Raw genomic sequence first — 19,006 nt, 5'->3', positions numbered from 1 at the left:
GCCTCTCACTGTTGTGGCCTCTCCCGTTGCGGAGCACAGGCTCCGGACGCGCAGGCTCAGCGGCCATGGCTCACGGGCCCAGCCGCTCCGCGGTATGTGGGATCTTCCCGGACCGGGGCACGAACCCATATACCCGGCATCGGCAGGCGGACTCCCAACCACTGCGCCACCAGGGAAGCCCCCCTGGGGCTTATTCTTTACATGCCCGTCCAGCTGATGTCCTCCTGGCTATTCCGGAATACAGCTGGCCTGCCTGCCCCTAGGGACTCATGCACTTGTGCTTGCCTCTGCCTGGACCCCTCTTCCACCAAAAAACATCTCCTTCCAATCACTTCCCTAGCATTCTTCCTATCTTTGCTTAAATATTACCTTCAAAGAGAAAGGTCTTATTTAAAATCAGTATCCTATTTAACTGACCAATCTACACACAGTTTAGTTTCAATTATCGGTCAGATAAAAATTGCCGCCACAGCCTTTCACCCCTGGTACCTCCCTTTCCCTAGGTTCTGCTTCACTTTTCTTCAGAGTCCACAGCACTTCCCTGAGTTTATCTGTTCCTCATCATTGGAAGATATTTCCATGAAGGTAGAGATTTTCCCCTTTTCTTTCTTCCCTGCCAGATGCACCTCTTCCCTCTCCCCACTGCTGTCGCCTTGGCATCTAGAACAACGCCCGGCAAATAGAGAGCCCCAATAAATATTTGGTGAAAGAAGAAATGAATGAATCTAGTGTGAGAAACGAACTGGGTGGATTGTAGAATAACATAGTGTTAACTTAAATTTTTTTTTACTACTTTATTGAAGTAAATGTTTAAATTGTACAATTTATTGATTTTTTGTCATAAAACATACCCACGAAAATATGACCATTATCAACACACTGAACATGCTATTACTTCCTAATGTTTCCCTGTACTCCTTCACACTCTCTCCCTCTACTCTTGTCCCCAAACACTGATTTGCTCTCTGTCCCCATAAAATAATATGGTATATCCTCTGTTTTTCTACTGGATGTTTTCAAGTGTAATAATTTGATATTTATCCATTGTTGTAATATTGTGGTTTGTTTTTATTGTTGAGTTATATTTCAATATGAAGGAAGGAAGGAAGAGATGTAGGAAAGGAATCATAATATTTATGATATTTGTTTAAAGAATTTTTAGTTATTGATAGATTGGATCCCTACTCTGACATTGATAAAGATTCTATAATTATTTTCAGATCAGAAGATTTCAGGCCAGGTAAGAATTTTCAAACTGAAGCAGTATGAAAGAATTCGATAAAGTGTTTGTGTGTTCTTAACTTTATAATGCTACCATTTTTTTCAAATTTAGAATAAAAACATAATAGATTACTTTTGCTGTTAATTTGGATTCACAGAAAATTAGGAGAAAAATTCAAGGAGCTATCTAAATATCTGCTCACTGACAAAAACTATTTATTATGGGTTATATTGTCATTAACAGTCAAATAACAGCTACTTAATTCATTTATGCATAATAATTTTAATGTAAAAAGAAAAACAAAACCCACAAAATATGGCATCAATTTTCTTTATTTTAAGGCATATCATAAGCAATTATTAAAATGGTATATATTATACCAATTGTTTAAACATTTCTTAATGATAATTTGTAACAATATATGTAATCAAAGTGAAACTAAGTTTCTTTTCATTTCCCACCTCCACGTAGTTACTTCATAGCCCACCTCAGACCTTCTTATCCAATACTTTGATGAGTATCATTATAAGCACAAATACTTTGACTACAATTGAGGTTTTTGTTTTTGTATTTTCTGTGTGGTACTAGTTTTAGACTAATAAATTTCATTCTCCATTGTAATGATTTTTTATCACTCAGAAATGTTTATTTAAACGAAGAGTTCAAATGATGAAGCCGAAACGATGAGGAGATAGGAAATGATCCATACGTGACGTATAAATGATCTACTGATGTTAGTAAAACAATACTTTTGTATTTGAAGAGTTCAGATCTTTTTAGGCTTCTGAAGATGCTTATTCTTATTCTCAAAAGATCCAAACACCATCCCAAAGTGAAGCTGGAGACCACATGAGCAGGTCCTACCTGTATTACATTGAACTGTACTTCTGTGTTCAAAAATGAATATAGTGAAACCCAAATAAAATTCAACAGTGTCCTTCCATTTTTGATTTGAAAATACATTATTCTAATGGAAATCATCCAGGCTGTTAGGTCAGTTAGATGGGTCCATTCCAAAAGCTCACATTTATTACAACCCAGCATGATGGTTGGGGTATAAGAGGAACCTAAGTGATCTCTAAGTGAAAGGTGAGATCTCCTACCACACGCAGATGCTTAAAGCAGAATTCATGATCCCCACACCCCTACACATGTGCCAGGAAATGCATTACCAGAAATCTTCAATGTGGCATAAAGGCATGAATGATAAAATTAGCAGATTTTTAGCAGGAAGTTTTTCTGTACTAAGTACTCACGAGGGTAGACCAACAGCGAAAGGCCAACTCATCTCAGCAAAGTATTTACCTGATTAGTAAGTGTTGTTTCTGACTGTCATCCACGGTGTGGTGCAGAAAGCCAACAAAAAAGCTGTGTTTGTTAAAGTAGCAAAAAGAGAGACATTTCTATAGCTGGGAGGTGTCTCAGACCACCAGGTAGGAGTATCAATAGTCAAGTCAAAGGTTCAAATGTTCGCTCCGTAGTTAGCAGTTAGGAAAATTACTTAATCAATGACAGTATCCTCCTCTGAAGAACAGGGATAATAATATGACCTATTTCTGAGGGTTGCTGGGAGGATTAAAGAAATTAATACAGATGAAGTACTTAGAATTGTTCCTGGCATAGGGTGATTGTGTCCTAAATGTTATTAGGTAACTACACCTTAAAAACTACAAAGCAATAAAAACAAGAAGTATGAAACTCACAAAATAGTTACGCAACATTGCAAGGATTACAGTACTTTGCTGAATTTAGAAAGATATTACTTCATCTCATTTGTAAATACCTTTAAATATTTCATAGATCATACAGATGTTTCACACTCTACCTTGAAAGGCATGAAGCATCTTTCCTGAGAAAATGTTTAGAGTTATACACCAAAGAGAATGATGAAAAAACCTACAGGTAATTCACCTTTTAGGATGACAAAGGTCTCCCATTATGCCTTTAGCTGAAGTGTGTTCTGCTTTCCTGAGTGTCAGTATGTTTGTATTACTACAAGTTAGAGTTTTCTTTTACTTATAGCAATTTCAAATTCCACCTGTAACGAATGCATGTATCAAAATGTAAGTCACTTTCATAAAATCACTAGACATATAATTCCAAGTTCATGAATTCAGATTCCTCCTGGCTGCAGACAGCAGCCACTGTTCCTTTGAACCCATAATGACTACCTTTTTAGGGAGGTATGAGCTAACAGCACTGTGTTCTGTTCTTTCCCCTAAACATTTTACTTAGATAATACTAACAAAGATCGAAAAGAAAATCAGTCACAAAGACAGAATCACAAGGTGTATTTCTTTGTGCTGATGTACGGGTTGCCTCTAGCAACCAAAGTTCAACCCCAGCTGAAGAACAGCCGCCTCCTAAGATGTTGTGAAGCAGGCAGAATTCTTGACTTTGGAGGGTTGTTTGGTTTGGGGAATTAGCTAAAAAGAATCTACTCCTTTTTCTGCCCTTAATTCAGTAGAGAATAACTCTCCCACTGACCATGGGTTAGGAGATGATTTATATCATGGTAAGATATTTCTTATTTTCCAAAAGTCAACTTTAAAATATATCATTTATTCACACACATACACACACACAGATATCGCAGGTTCAGTACCAGAGCACCAATCTAAAGAGAATATCACAATAAAGCGAGTCATATGAAATTTCTGGTTTCCCAGTGAATCTAAAAGTCATGTTTACACTATATTGTAGCCTGTTAAGTGTGCAATAGCATTATATCTAAAAATATATATATACATACCTTAATTTAAAAACACTTTATTGCCAAAAAATGCTAACCATCATCTGACGATGCAAGGTTGCCACAAACCTTCAATTTGTAAAAAAAAAACACAGAGTCTGTGAAGCACAGTAAAAGGAAGCATGCCTGTATATTCTTCCTTATATTTATGTACAGTCAGCCCTCTGTACCTGCAGGTTCCACACTGACGACTGATTGAATCCATGGATGTGGAAACCATGGATACAGAGGGCCAACTGCACTCTGCCATTTTATATATGGGACTGAGCATCCGAATGGGCTTTTGTACCCGAGGGGGCTCTGGGAACCAATCTCCTGTGGATACCTAGGGATGACTGTACATAAAAAACACTATCAAAAGGTCAAAGTTGACAACCTTAACCAGTCCCTTCAGCAAAAATCTGCCAAAAAAAAAAAATTCAGTTTTTTTTTTTTTTAAGTTTAAAGCAAAATTCATCTTCCATCATAGGAAAGCATCTGGTTTCTTCATCCATTAGTAAGTTTTGAAGAAAGAGGTCCTTTCTTTGAATATATATTGGTTTGATTTTCTGAAATGTCATCTTCCTGCAAAGTTATTGATGTATACATTAAATATAATACAATACATTCCATTAAATACTGTCATTGAGCAGTTTTAATATGTAAATTTAGACTGTGTTTCAAGGAGTAAGTAAGACGCAGGTAGTGGTCTTTCTCATTCAGATCTTCAGCCAGGCGCCTCATTTCCGTAGCCTAACCAACATCAAATATGGGGTCATGCTTTCAGTCTTCAATTCACTGTAGAAAAGACCACACAATTCTCAAAATCGAGCACATAAAGCTTTACTGACATAACTGCTGTACCACCTTCATCACCATCTCCACTACTGCTGTACTACCAAGTCTGAACAAATTGCTTTAACCGAGTTGATGATGGTTAATTGATTCTAATTCCCCATGAGGCACAGTAGAAGCACGTTATGGATGCATTAACCTTAGGTAAATGCATCTGGTTGTAAGAGGACAGGAGTGAGGAAGAGTGAGGGTGTGTCTGCCCTTCTACTCAGTGAAGACGTGCACCAGAGTGACTTGGAGATGGGACACACAAATAGACTGTTCTGTCAGGACGTTTTAGTTCTGTGGGTTTCTCATAGCCTAAACGTCTCTCCTCACTGTGTGAGTCTAGTTTAAAAAATATGTATACACACACACACACACACACACACACACACACACACACAAATATACACACGCACACATCAATATGTGTGTGCACACATATATGTATATATGTGTGTTTTATTGTTGCTGTTTTGCTGTTTTCTAAGAACCTGATCCCTAATACCCAGCAAACCATTTCTTTGGTGTTCAACTTAAGAAACATCTATACGTTCTAATGCTTGGGGAAAAAAAAAACTTTTTTTTTTTTCCTGCACTGACTGAGAGAATTCTATTTTATGAGTGATTTAAGAGATTTGCCAAGATTAATTTTTAAATATATGTGATGCTTGTTTTTCTTTGCATTAACAGCTACTTTTACATTCTAATTCCTCCCGAGAGTTATAATTCCATTCTACGTTGGTGAATCTAGACTTACCAAACCATACTACCACTTACATTCTCAAACGGCCAATTGGTCAGATTTCATTTGGCAAACATGAGACCTACCATTATAGATATATCATTACTGTTGGAATTTCTACCAAAATTATAAAACAAAGGGCATATTCATTCCAGTTTCCCTATTTCAATTAGGAAAATTTCCCATTTGACCTTTCCTCAGTCATAGGGAGAAAAAAAGTCTTTAAAACTACCTTTATTAATGAACTGCAGCTAAAGAACTGGCCATAGAAGTCATTCTCCCAAACTCATCCCCTCTGTACCAGCCTGAGTCTCATCACGCAATACTGGAGTCAGTACAATATGGAGACCACGTGTTGCTCCTTCCTCTGCTCCACTCTGGCTCCATTCCCTCCAGGGTCAAAACAGCTGAGGTTGGCCATGATACCTCACTACCCCAAGAGGATGTATATGGTAAAGGAGCTAAAATCGACCATCCTCCCTTTCCTTGGAAAGTCATGCTTCCCTTTCTATTCTAAACTCTTCAACTCTTCCTGCTCTGAAATGTCTGCTTCTCTTACTGCTTCTAAAATGTGGGCATTTCACTTCCTCTTTCAATACTTCTTGGGCTTAATTTTCCTTTTTAGACGTTGCAGGGCTATTGGCCAAAAAGTTAATGACTTAGCCTCTGGGGGCCCAAAGATTTTAGAAGACTTGATGCATAATGCTTCATCTCTAGTCTCTAATTACATACATCATTAGCAAAGTGAAGCATGGTTGCAGGGTGTCTTGAAGAGGGAGAAAGATCTACTTGACTCCCTAGACTGGGGCTAATCATAGGGGACCTGATTCTCCACGTCAGGCACTGTGCAGAAGAGAGTTTCAGAAAATGGGTTTCGGCCCTAGAGAGACTAGGCTGGAAATTCAAAAGTTGCTAGAACAGGAAGTTTTTAGTCACTTTCTAAATGATTCATGTAATTACAGACTATGTTTTCTTTTAAGTGATAATTTCATGGAATTTTATGGAAATGAGACTTGAGCCCAGAAGGCTTTTTTTTTTTTTTTTTAACAAACCTGTCACTTCTGATTCTGTCAAAATTAGAAAGTGATTTGATGGTTTCGACTATTATTTCCATTGCTTTAGGGGTCATTATCATTGCTTCATTCATTCGTTATTAGGTAGTTGTTGAAGACACTTGCCTTTAACAATGCAGGAAATAAAGGGAAAAACAAGGAACTATTCCTGCCCTCTTGACACTTACAATCGACTTGAGAGACAGACATGGAAACCTAAATAAATACACATGATTTATGATTAAAATGCCCATCGGTGACACAGAAAATATGAGCAATGGAGGAACAAGGATGGTGGAGGAGATAATCTGTATTGTTTGGATGAAGCCAAGACTGGGCTTGTTTTATGTCAAAGAAGAGGAAAAATGATATCTAAATTTGTTCATTCATTTACTCATAAAGTAAGTATTCGTATATCAGGCTTCAAGGATTCAGTGGTTAACAAGATTAATAGAGTTCCCACTCTCAAAGAACTGGGAGACAGACCGTAAACACGTGATTACGTAAGTACTAATTGAATGGATAATTTCTCAAGTGGTATAAATGTCAACCGTGTTCAACAGGAGTCGTGAAGGCAGATGGTGGGGGCAGAAGAGAGGCCTTACCTTGTAGAGATGGCCTTGGATACCTTCGGCCTAGGAATTTCAGACCAAAGTGCCACCTTGGTTTTTAGTTCTTTGTTCTGAAATAGAAAACAAAAATTGTGCAGAGATCACATGCATGTTAGCACATTTACTAGCCATGTGCTTAGTGTTTCTGGACGACCCACCATCTACATCCCTCTTTAGCAGTAAGTCTGTTGTTTCAGTCACTGTATTAGAACACAGAACACAGCCAGTTGCGAGTCCCCAAATATTACTTCTGAAAATACAAACACTCCTTGAAAAATGCATAATTTACCAAGGGATTCAAATTCAGTCTTCTGACTTAGCCTCTGAAATTCAACAGCTGAACTCTCTGTTTCAATTTACAGTTTCTTTTATATGGACAGATGCGAAGAACTTCATGAAAGAACTCTATTAAAGAACCTTTTGAAAGACACGCACAATATTTATTACACATTTGTCTTTCTTGTGCAATCTCTTGATTAGAAACTCCATGAAAATAGGCACCATCTGTTCTTTTGGTTCACGGCATCCTTAGCCTCAATTTTCTCATTGAAGCCTCAGTTTCTTCATCTCTAGTAGTAGTGGTCCTGACTACCATATATAAGGTGGAAGAAACAGATATCATACGACCATAATATTTTAAATCTGGAAGCACCTTGGAATTCTGGGAGATAATGCAATGGCTAATAACGGGAAGGGAAAGCGTTTAAGTTTTCAGGTACAAATCCTAGCACAACCACTTGCTAGCTGTGTGACCTCATTTAGTTTACTTATCCTCTCTGTGCCTAATTTCCTCATCTGTATTAACAGATATGATCATAGTCTCTTCTTCACAAGTTCTGAAATGAAATAAAAGTACATAAACTACTCAGCTCGGTGTCTGGCACAGGTTTTAAGAATGAAAGGCAGTTGGTTATGACTTTCTAGTCCAAGGCCCATTATTATATATTATATATAAAAACTGAGGTCCAAAGAGTTTAAGTGCCCAACATCTTGTTCAGGGCAGAACTGAAGATTCAAAGTCAGGTCCTCCGATAAATGGGAAGGAAATCCAAAAAAAGAGGGGATATATGTATAAGTATAGCTGATTCACTTTGCTGTACAGTAGAAACTAACATTGTAAAGCAACTATACTCCAATAAAAATTAATAAAAAGAAAAAGTGAAAGAAAAAACCCCCACAAAGTCAGGGCCTCCCAGTCCAGAGACAATACTTTCTCTACAATGCAGCAAAGCCAAACAATTGCTTTTTACAGATCTGGAAAGTGAGACTTTCCAGTGAAGACTCATGCCCAAGGTTGACTTGCCAGTTGGCTGCATGGGCAGGCCAGAAGTCCTTCAAGGATACATCTGTACAGAAAGTTCTGGGCCTGAAAGGTAACCGTGGGAGGAAGGCAGAAGAGACACCACGGCTTTCAAAGAACAGCAACACACCAGCTCCCTTCCCGTGTAGGAAACGAAGGACTGAATAAAAGTTATTTTGTAAGACTCCATCTGCTGGTTTGGAGTAAGCCAGCACCAGAATGCATGGTTTTGGGAAGTAGACACCAGAATTTTGATGGAAGCAGAAGAGTTCATAATTCTGAGTACCTAGCAAATGTCAAGACTTTTGCCTGGTGTTTTCCAGACATTCTTTTCTTCGATATAAACTCATCTCTGAGGAGTAACTTTCATTGCTGTTATGTATGTGAAAGAAATAAAGCTGGCAAAACTCAAATTGACGAGGAACCTTGCTTCCAATGACCCACAGGCAGTATATGCAGCATGGGTCTGCAAATGTGCAGGCTTTATGCAGGCCTGTCTGACTCCAAAGCTCATGCTCTTTTCCCTGCAAGAAGTTATTTTTCTGTGACCAGAGGAATTCGCCCAGCCTCCTTATATTACAAATAAGCAATCGGTGGACCCCAGGAGATAAAGAGATTCAGTGATTTCTGAAAGGATTCCAGGTATGATATATAGGAAAGAGAAGACAGCAAACTGTCAGGGAATTAATCAACAATGAATCTACCCCAAACATCCAGCCCCCCGCAATACACCCAGTTACTCGGTCCCTGCCATGTCTGCAGCACCATACCAGTAGCAGAGAGAATGTGACACAGCACAAGAAAGGATAGTATCTTCCCTTTTAGTACACAGGATGCACCGTATGGTGGAGGTGATAAACATGTGACCATTCAAAAATTAAAAATAAATTAATTAAATGTGATTCAAGAGATGCCATAAGGCAGCCAGTAATTCAAAGGTATAAACAGAAATCAGTGTGACTAGAATAATTTTCCTACACAAGGACGTTTAACCTGGACCTTGAAGACAAGGTGAAATGGGTTAGGTGGAAAAAAGGGAGAGAAAAAAGATGAAGACACAATTCTTTAAGTGTAGTCCTGGAATCAACAATCGGAACATCCCCTGGGAACTTATTAGAACTACAAATCCTCAATTCCCAACCAAGCCATTGGACCAGAAATCCGGGGTGGCCAGGTGATGTGTTTTAAGATATTCATCAGATGATTCTGATGTCTGCTCACATCGGAGAGCCACTGGACCAGAGTAGTTTTAAATGTTGGTTGTATATTGGAATTACCTGGGAGATTTACAATCTAGTGATGCCTGGGTCCTACCCCCAAAGTTTCCATTTAATTTGGTTGTAATCTAGGTTCAGGAGTTTTCAAAACTCCACAGGTGATACTAATGTACAGTTAAGATGAAGAACTACTGAACTAAGGAAAGCAGAGACAAGATGTGAATTTTGTACCTTCTTACCCCTCGGCATCTACACAGAATAATAACTAAAAGATGGAGCAAAAATCTTCACACATGAATCATTTCACTGTGATATTTCAAGAGTTAAGCACTTAAGTCTCACTCAGGAAATGTACTTCAGATTTGACAAATTGATGATATAGATGTTCCTTGTATAATGGAGATATATCGAATATACACTCCAAACAAGTGCAGGCATATATCAGGGCCAAGTACGTGGCTAAGAAAAACTCCTCTCTGTACAGTACTTTACAAGTTATGAAGCACAACTCGAAACACAATATCATGATGACAACAAGCATTGGAATAAAAATATTTTTGTGGCTGGACAAGTATGTAAAAGCTATTTGGAGTTTTTCCAAAATAAACTCCTACTTTCTGAAGTTGTTGCCTTCCAAACATTGCAGAAGCATAAGAGTTATCAGCTTAGACTGTCTTTATTTTCATATATTTCAACTTCTGTGATGATTTATTTCATCTACTGGATTTAGGTCTTCATTTTTTTTATTTTATTATTTTTTGTGTGGTACGCAGGCCTCTCACTGTTTGTGGCCTCTCCCATTGTGGAGCACAGGCTCCGGACGCGCAGGCTCAATGGCCATGGCTCACGGGCCCAGCCGTTCCACGGCATGTGGGATCTTCCTGGACCGGGGCACGAACTCGTGTCCCCTGCATTGGCAGGCGGACTCTCAACCACTGCGCCACCAGGGAAGCCCTAGGTCTTTATTTTTGATTCATGGGCTTTCATGTGCTTTTCTTTAACTAGAACAACCAAATGCATGAGTTTTCATCATTAGTTTACAAAATTACAAATCAATGACCAGAGTAAGTCCACCATTATTATGACTCAATCCAAGGATAGTTCACAGACACAGTTTTCCAAAAGAACCTAATTTTTGCATACTTAAACTTCTAGCAACATGCTCTTGGAAGTAAATTAAATTTTAGGGATGATGGTGATTACATAAAGTAGGATACTCTTCAAAGTCTAGAAAATGGAGTAATTTCTGAAGATGCATTTTCATATGAGCATGTCATTAGTGAAGAAGTTAGAAATGTGTGAAATGTGAGATGAATTTCAGAGCTGTAAATTAAGATGATGAAAGATATGCCAAAGTAGAAAGAAAAGTAAATAATTTTGGCAGAGTTAAGCAGAAATTTTCTGGTGATACTTAAAAGAGGCTTAAGATCCTGAAAGATTGAAAAGAAAAAAAAAGGACAGAGTTAGATGAGTGAATTTTATCCCCTTGTGGTGGGGGGGGGAAGGTGGGAAGTCCTTGGTAGGATAGAAAAGAATACACAGAAAAAAGTATTAGTTTCCATGAGTCAAAAAACTGGAAAACAGAAAAACATTTAATGTAGTAACTGTGACAATGGCTAAAATACATACAAATGATTCTGCAAATTTAACATTATATCTGTTCATTTAGACTCAAATGCAGCCGAGTGATTTTGAACAAGTGTCTTAACTTCTCTGAATCTCAGTTTAATCCCTGAGGGAATAAATAATAATTTTCTCCCAGAGTAGCTTTGAAGATTAAACAAAATGAAGTATGTAGCATGCCTTAAAAGAGATGAGTTATTATGGATGAGAAAACTATGTTGTCTGTATGGTTTAGAAAGTTGATGTCTTTAAAAGGGTTGTTCAGCTCTGGTGACCAATTTTTCACAAACTGAATCGGCTCACACCGTTATTTCAAAATAGGATAGTCCTAAGTTTGTGTGCAAGATAGTGTACCCCTGCGTGCCCTCCCAGTTTAAGATCTTCATAACGAAGCATTGACTAGGGCTAGACTAGAAACAGGTTCACTCCAGCTCAAGCACTTACTAAATTCAGGTACCTGGTCCAAGATCACAGGCTCAGAGATGCTCTTCCTGACTCCCATCACTTTATAACTGTCACATTGTTTTACTCTTCTTGGAGCAGTTACCCGTCCCTAATTAAGTTGTATACTTACTTGTTTATGTATTTACTGTATGTATCTTCAATTAAAATAAAGCTAGATGAAGTCAGGACAGTGTGTCCTGTTCCTACTATGTACCTACCACTTAGAACATTTCCTGGTACATCATAAACACACAAAACTATTTGCTGAATAAATAAACTAATGTGGCTTGGCCGGGCTTTTTAAAGCTGAAAAGGGCGTTGTAACATTCCTTACAGTGAAGGAAATGATTTATCTACTGAAGACAAAAAATTTTGAGGTCATAAAAGACATTCATCAATACTGCTTTATCTGAAGACTTTTTTAAATAAAAGAGAATGTTAGAAAATAGTAGTTTGAATCAACTTCATACAGAGAATCTTAGGCAGTACTGAGAGATGCTGTCCCATCAATGTGGGCAGACTGCATCCAACCAAGAAGTTTCCATGAGGAGAACACAATCTATTGCTTCCTCCTATGACACTGAGTGGCTAGTCTGCAATTATTTGCTAAATTTGGGGATATAGAAGTAGTGCAATGGAAGCAATACATTATTCTGGTCTAACTATTATACCAAAAGGCCAATTGGATAATGTAGTGTATAGGTTAAGTTGCCGGTTTACTTAGGACAATAAAATTAGCTTTGGGGATGATATAAATAGAGACACAACTAAAAATATAAGATTGAATTAGAAGCAGTAGCACCATTGATGCCCTGACTCTGTGATGAGGGCTAACACTTAATTAGACATGACCAGAGCCTAGGACCATAATGAAAGATCAGAGAAAGACAACAATCTCTCCAATTAAAATGTATTACAGATGTATGATAATTAAAGCAGTAGGGCATTGGAGCCAAATAGGCAGATACACCATTGGAACAGATTTCCAGCATAAAAATTTAGTCTAGGATATATCAGCATTTCAAAATCATGAAGGAAGGCCAGACTGCTCAATAAAGTGAGACAACTAAAAAATTAGATCCCTACCTTACACCGGACTGCCTTGAATTACAGATAAACTTGGATCTAAATGAGAATTCCGTGTCCCCTGCATCGGCAGGCGGACTCTCAACCACTGCGCCACCAGGGAAGCCCTAAGCACATGTGTTTTTCATCTCTACTTTCTTAGATTTCATTAGAATGATACCAAAGGATTTTTAAATATTGAAATCCCTTAGTAATAAAGAGGAAAAAAGAGGGCTATTAGCAGATCGGAAATGTCAGAACTGAAAGACTGAATGTGAGTAAAGAGTTAATTGCAAGAGCAGAGGCAGCAGCAGGTGAGGCTGTGGCAGCTGAGGGAGATGTCTGATCCAGCAGACATGGAAATTCAGAGAACACAGATCAACAATCTTAAAAATGGATAGTCTTCGAGTTACCAATTCAACTTCTGAAAATGTATCTTAAGGGAGGAAGTAATTATACAAATAATCGGTAACGTTTGTAAAAGTCTGTTGAATTCATTGCTGTTTACAAAAGCTGTACTGGAAAACAATCCAACAGCAGGGATTAAGTTAACTAAGTTATTTCATAGCAATACAGTGGAAACCTTGGTGGCTCTTTAAAAAGATAATGTAAATTTAATTTGCCTGGTAAGCAAAGACTTTCTTGTTATACTGTTCTATAGAGAAAAAGAGCCCTTAGCATGGCCTAAAGGCTTTTTATGATCTAGCACCTTCCTACCTTTCCAATGTCATCCTACGCTATTTACAGCTTTTAGATTAGAAGCACCCACAATGGCCTCCTGTCTGGCTACCTGACAGGCCCTACCACCCAGTTTTCCACAAAGGTCATATTGAAATTCATTTTCTTAGAGAGACTGTTCCCACCCACCAATCTAAATGGTCCGTATACATTCCTCCATCCAGGTATTATTGCCCAGAGTATTTTGTCCTTTTCCTGCAGAACTTTTCCAAGATATTATTAGTTACATATTAATTTATTTGTATCTATCTCCCTCATCAGTTAGTAAATTCCAGACAGCAGGGCTCATGTCTATTTTGTTCAACACTGTTTATCCAAACGTAGTGCCTACACCATAGTAGCCACTCAATAAGTATTTATAGGGGCTTCCCTGGTGGCGCAGTGGTTGAGAATCCGCCTGCCGATGCACGGGACACGGGTTCGTGCCCCGGTCAGGGAAGATCCCACATGCCGCGGAGCAGCTGGGCCCATGAGCCATGGCTGGTGAGCCTGCGCGTCCGGAGCCTGTGCTCCGCAACGGGAGAGGCCACAACAGTGAGAGGCCCACGTACCGCAAAAAAAAAAAAAAAAAAAAAAAAGTATTTATAGACTTACGTAACTAATGATATGAAAAAATTGTTGAAACAAATAAAAGTTTAAAAACACAATAAAATGATGCCATATATAGTCTGTATCTCTAATATATACACACAAGTATGTAACAGGCACAAAATTCCCACAGAAATAGAGAGATACACAACTGTGCTGAATAATTGCCCTTGGATGGTATGTTTGAGTGGTTTTCTTGTTATATTTGCTCATCCATGTTTCCTAATTTGTATGGGATGAATGACCATATGTTAGTTATGTAAAAAAATAAAAAACAGTTATTAAAATATTATAAGAAAAATATTTATAAGAAAAAATATTTTATCAAGTAACATTTGTCAAAAGGCCACTACATAAGAAAAGTTGGGAGGAAATGCGTTTAAAGACATTTCTTAGGAGGGGGGGCTCTAATGCGACATAAATCACATCACCTGATGTAAACTAACCAATTTACATCTTACTTAGGTGAGAATCTAAGGAAAACCCAAGACGCGATGAGCTTACCCTCTAAAATAAAGAGAACAGTGGTCCCAGGAAGGTAGAAAGGGCAAAACAGGGGGATGGTTCCAAAACTTAAGTTGCAAAATATTTACAACCTCTTTATGTTATTATGATTTTTTTCTTCTGTTTGAGGGAAGCAGAAAGAATGTGGTGGTGGAAAGAATGGTGAGGCGTGTGCTGGGAGTCCAATCATGGAGCTCCTCTCTGGTCTGTCCTGGGGAAGAGAACAGCTCCAAAAGATAAGCAGGTTTCCAAGGAAGACAGAGCATCTCTGGACAGGACAACGTGACACACAGAGAAGTCACAATGCTGAGGGATGCAGTAGAAAAGATGACCAGGTCTAGGCGGTCCGTGATGAGCTATTCAACAGAGACAGAAGGGGTGACACTGAGCACAAAGCAGAGCTGGGCTGGAGACACCTGGGGGTCGTCAGGTGCTCCAATAACCACAGGGCTTCTCTGTACTTCCTGTGAGGTAGGGGTACCACCAGCCTAGGACTGCAGCTCAACACCTGAAAAGGGCTTCCCCAGTCAAGGCGGGGATGAGTGGGCAAAAGTAAAGCACATCTTATCACAGTGTAGTATAAAGGTTTATGATAAGTTTTAAAACACTGAAACATAAGAAAATTTCAATTGGCTTCTTGAAGTAGGTGAGCCCTGAGGCGAAGCTTGGATGCCCTGATGGATACGGATGGAGAAAGAGGAGGAATAGTAAGTCTCAGGACGGGGGAAAGAAACAAAGACAGGAGACAGCAGACCCGGCTATCTGGCTAGAGCTGAGTTCACGCAAGAGAGGCCTTGACCAAGCTTCTAACTCAAGTCCACATCGAGAGATAGTATCACTGGTCTCCCCAGTAGAGAAAGTATTCTGGAACATTTGAATAAACTTTCAACAATTCTTTAGTAATATTTAATATTAATAATTTAATAATATAAAATTATGTTTAATACTTAATATTTTAATAATGATTAAGAGTACCTCCCCCACAAAGCTATAATTCTTATACATAGAAGATGCACACACACACTCACAAAAAGGCATTCATACCCACATAGAGACACATGCATGTCCTCACACATACACCTAGACACATCACACACAATCACACAGACACATTCACATACAATCACACAGACACATTCACATACAGACATACTTGGACACAGTGTCACACTGGCACACCATCGCACACAAGCACTCACAAACACACAGGACACATTCGTACGCAGGCTCACAGATATACTGAACACACACATACTCACTTCATACTGAAATATAGAACAGGTTCCCTCCTTACCTGGGCTTCAAGTATGTTAACTTTTTCTTTCAGATCTTCAATTCTTTTATCTTGTTCTTTTAAATTATTTTTTAAGCCTTCCATCTAAGATTTAAGAAACACAAATGCAAAAATCTTGTCAGGCAACAGAGAATAGTTCCTTAAGTCAGAAATTGTACAGGTTTCTGTGGTCAAGTAATGTTTATCAAATCAACAAAATTAAATCCCAAGCATTGGCGGACTCAGCAGGCTACAGAAAATAACAGGACAAATTGGCACCTGGGGATGAGAGCACACAGACAGTGCAATTAAACACTTTAATCTTTAGAAAACCTGTTTAAACCAAACTCAGCAGGAGTGCATCCTGTGGAAGCAACACTGGTCCTTGTTCTGTGTCTCAGCCACCTAACATTTTCATCCTGCACAGGCAGAGGCCAGGGGACATGATGCAAGGCCATGGTCTGGCATGGGGAAGCTCCCTGCGGCAGAGATCTGGTCAACCAGCAGCATATTAAGGTGAGCCCACTTGCTTTGGAAGAAAAGCATCTGTTAAGAGGCAACGTGGAACTGGGGGATGTGGGGTGATATCCAGGATGGTGCCAGAAGAGAAGAAACACGTGGATTCCAAGGCTAGCTCTATCATTTAACTACTGTGGGCCTCAGTTTTCTCATCTGCAAAATGAGGACATGGGATGCCCCCTCTGTCCTCCCTGACTCGCAAGTGCTATGACTCAATTCTCTGGCTGTTTGGAGAGGTCCTACCGCAGCAAGCATGAATGTTACATTTATGTCAAGAAGGCATTTGAGTTATTTAGAAGGACTCCTTTTAGAAACAAATATTAAGTAGTTTAAAAAAAAAAAAAACGAATGGATGAAGTTCTGGTTTTAAGTCTAAAGCAGATTCCCAAACCAGATCAATACAAATCTGGATGTAAACTGTATGAGTATGCAATTCACCATCCATCTGGCTGCCATCACGACGACCTCTTCTCTTTCACCTGCCAAGATGTTCCCAGCGAGGAAGGGCCAGGTTACAGCCCTGTGCTAACACACCCTCTACGTAAATTAACCACTTATGAGGTTATGAAAACAGATCATTTCTTCTTCAAGAAAGGGCTGAACCTCCTAATCTACAAAATCTGCTAAAGAACAGAGTGCGTTATCTGGCTCAGAACACTTAAAAAAAAAACACCAAAACATCGAAAAAGCAAACACAATTTCCCACATATCTTCGTTGAGAACATCACAGGTGTCAGCACAGAGACAAAAGAGGACACTGAAAACAGAGCCTTGTCACGTGGGGATAAAAAGGAAATGTCAACGGGGAGAAGAATCTCAGTGCTCGTGGAGTCCAGGCAAGCCACACGTATTTGGTCTTCTCACTGGAAACATACTAGCTACCGCAGAAACACACTTGATTAATCTGACCTCCTGGATGACACTGCGCAGGCTCTGGTGCTGGGAGTGAATCACAGACTGCAGATGAGAGATCTGCTCCTGGAGGAGGGAAATCTCCTTTTGAAGATCCTGGCAACTGGAAATGCAAAGGAAAAAAAGAGAGAAAGATTTGCTAAAGCATTATACAGCTATTTTTACAGCTGTGCTACCAGGATCTCCTCACTGACTCTACTGCTGGGCAACATGTGGGTAAGATGCCCAGGGTCCCTTATGCCAAACAAGACACACTGAAGATAAACAGTCATGAAGCATGCTCTGATTAGCTCAGACATGAACTTGAATGAGAGGATCAATTCATGTCCAAAGCTCCTCTCTGGCCACCTGTGACTCCCTCCCTCCAGCAGGTAGTTGAGTCAAGTTGCATCGAACCAGGTGAAGCACTTATATATCTAATCTGTCTCACCTAAGAGCATCCACAGACCTAGCATCCATCAGAACACACACATATGGGACAGTAGGGTTAGAACATGGGGCCAGGAATGGAGACTTAACACATATATCAGAAACCAACTTCCAACGATACAGGGGTTAGTACAGGTTGTGAATTGCCTGTTTTGTCTTTTTTTTTTTTTTTTTGGCTTCCTATTTTCATTAACTCTACTACATGTAAATAAGGCAAGGAAAGAAAAATTAAATTCCAGCTAATATTTTGAGTCCACATGAACCATGGTGAGGAAAGATGAGTGAAGTTTGAATTTAGATTATTCATCCTTTCCCAAAGTTCCATTTAAGTAACTGGTATTGATTACATGCCTTTTGACTATTCCTCTTCTTGCCAATGTTATTAGAGTTTGAGGCAAAATGCCTTGAGACAAGACCCCTAAACTTGGGAGCATTGTAATTTTGGAGTCACATAACCTTTCTAAGCCTCAGCATAACAGGTATAACAATCCCTACCTTTACAGCATTGAAAGATTATACTGCACACTTAAAGAGATAAAGTGAATGTGCTTTCTGAAAACGAGCGTTTTATAAAGTAATATATTATTTTAGCTTATTAAGGTTTCACAATTAGTAGCCAACATCCAATTCAATCGCAATTCGGATTTTCAGAGTCTCTACAAATATTACAAAGGTCATAGAAATTCATGTGACACTACGACGGAACTTGTTCTCATTTTTTTCAAAAGAGTCTCCATTTTGTTTTACATCATGTACTAAAACATTGCTTCTCAAACTTAATATGCATTGGAGGATCTTGTTAAATTGTCAGGGATCTTGTTAAGATGAACATTCTAATCCGATAGCCTGGGGAAGGGCTTGAGAGTCTGCATTTCCAACATGCTCCCAGGTGTTCCAGTGATTTTGCTGGTCCATGAGCCAGGCTTTGAGTGCTTTGAGTAGCACAGCACTAATCCACTACAGTTGTCTCAATAATGTTTAATATACAGTAAGGTCACTCAAAGCCAAGTAACTTTCAGGCAATTTGCAATATTTAAGACAGTCTTGATTTTTTCCCTTGTTCAGTTTTGTATGAGAGAGCTTTAAAAAGAGTTTGTTTTACTGTAGAAAAAATTAATTTCTATAAAACTATAGAAATGTTTGCACAAGTACAAATGATGTATAATGATAGCCATTATTATTTATTTATCCTATGG

The 19,006-nt window shown here is 38.8% G+C and overlaps 1 protein-coding gene across 2 annotated transcripts in view; it reads right to left on the bottom strand.

Annotated features, from left to right (window-relative positions):
* Positions 1–1,451: 1,451 nt before the first annotated feature.
* CCDC68 (coiled-coil domain containing 68) overlaps positions 1,452–19,006 on the bottom strand; it is a 35,482-nt gene continuing 17,927 nt past the window's right edge. For both annotated transcript variants that reach the window (XM_079942640.1, XM_079942641.1), the window contains 4 exons: positions 17,379–17,484; positions 15,972–16,055; positions 7,193–7,269; positions 1,452–4,751 (listed from right to left, as the gene is read on the bottom strand). In XM_079942640.1, the coding sequence (XP_079798766.1) occupies positions 4,694–4,751; positions 7,193–7,269; positions 15,972–16,055; positions 17,379–17,484 (325 nt within the window). In that variant the 3' untranslated portion in view covers positions 1,452–4,693. The remainder of the gene's footprint in view (positions 4,752–7,192; positions 7,270–15,971; positions 16,056–17,378; positions 17,485–19,006) is intronic.

Source organism: Stenella coeruleoalba (genome assembly GCF_951394435.1).
Source record: "Stenella coeruleoalba genome assembly, chromosome: 14".
Taxonomy (NCBI): domain Eukaryota; kingdom Metazoa; phylum Chordata; class Mammalia; order Artiodactyla; family Delphinidae; genus Stenella; species Stenella coeruleoalba.
This window is presented reverse-complemented; position numbering and strand designations above follow the sequence as displayed.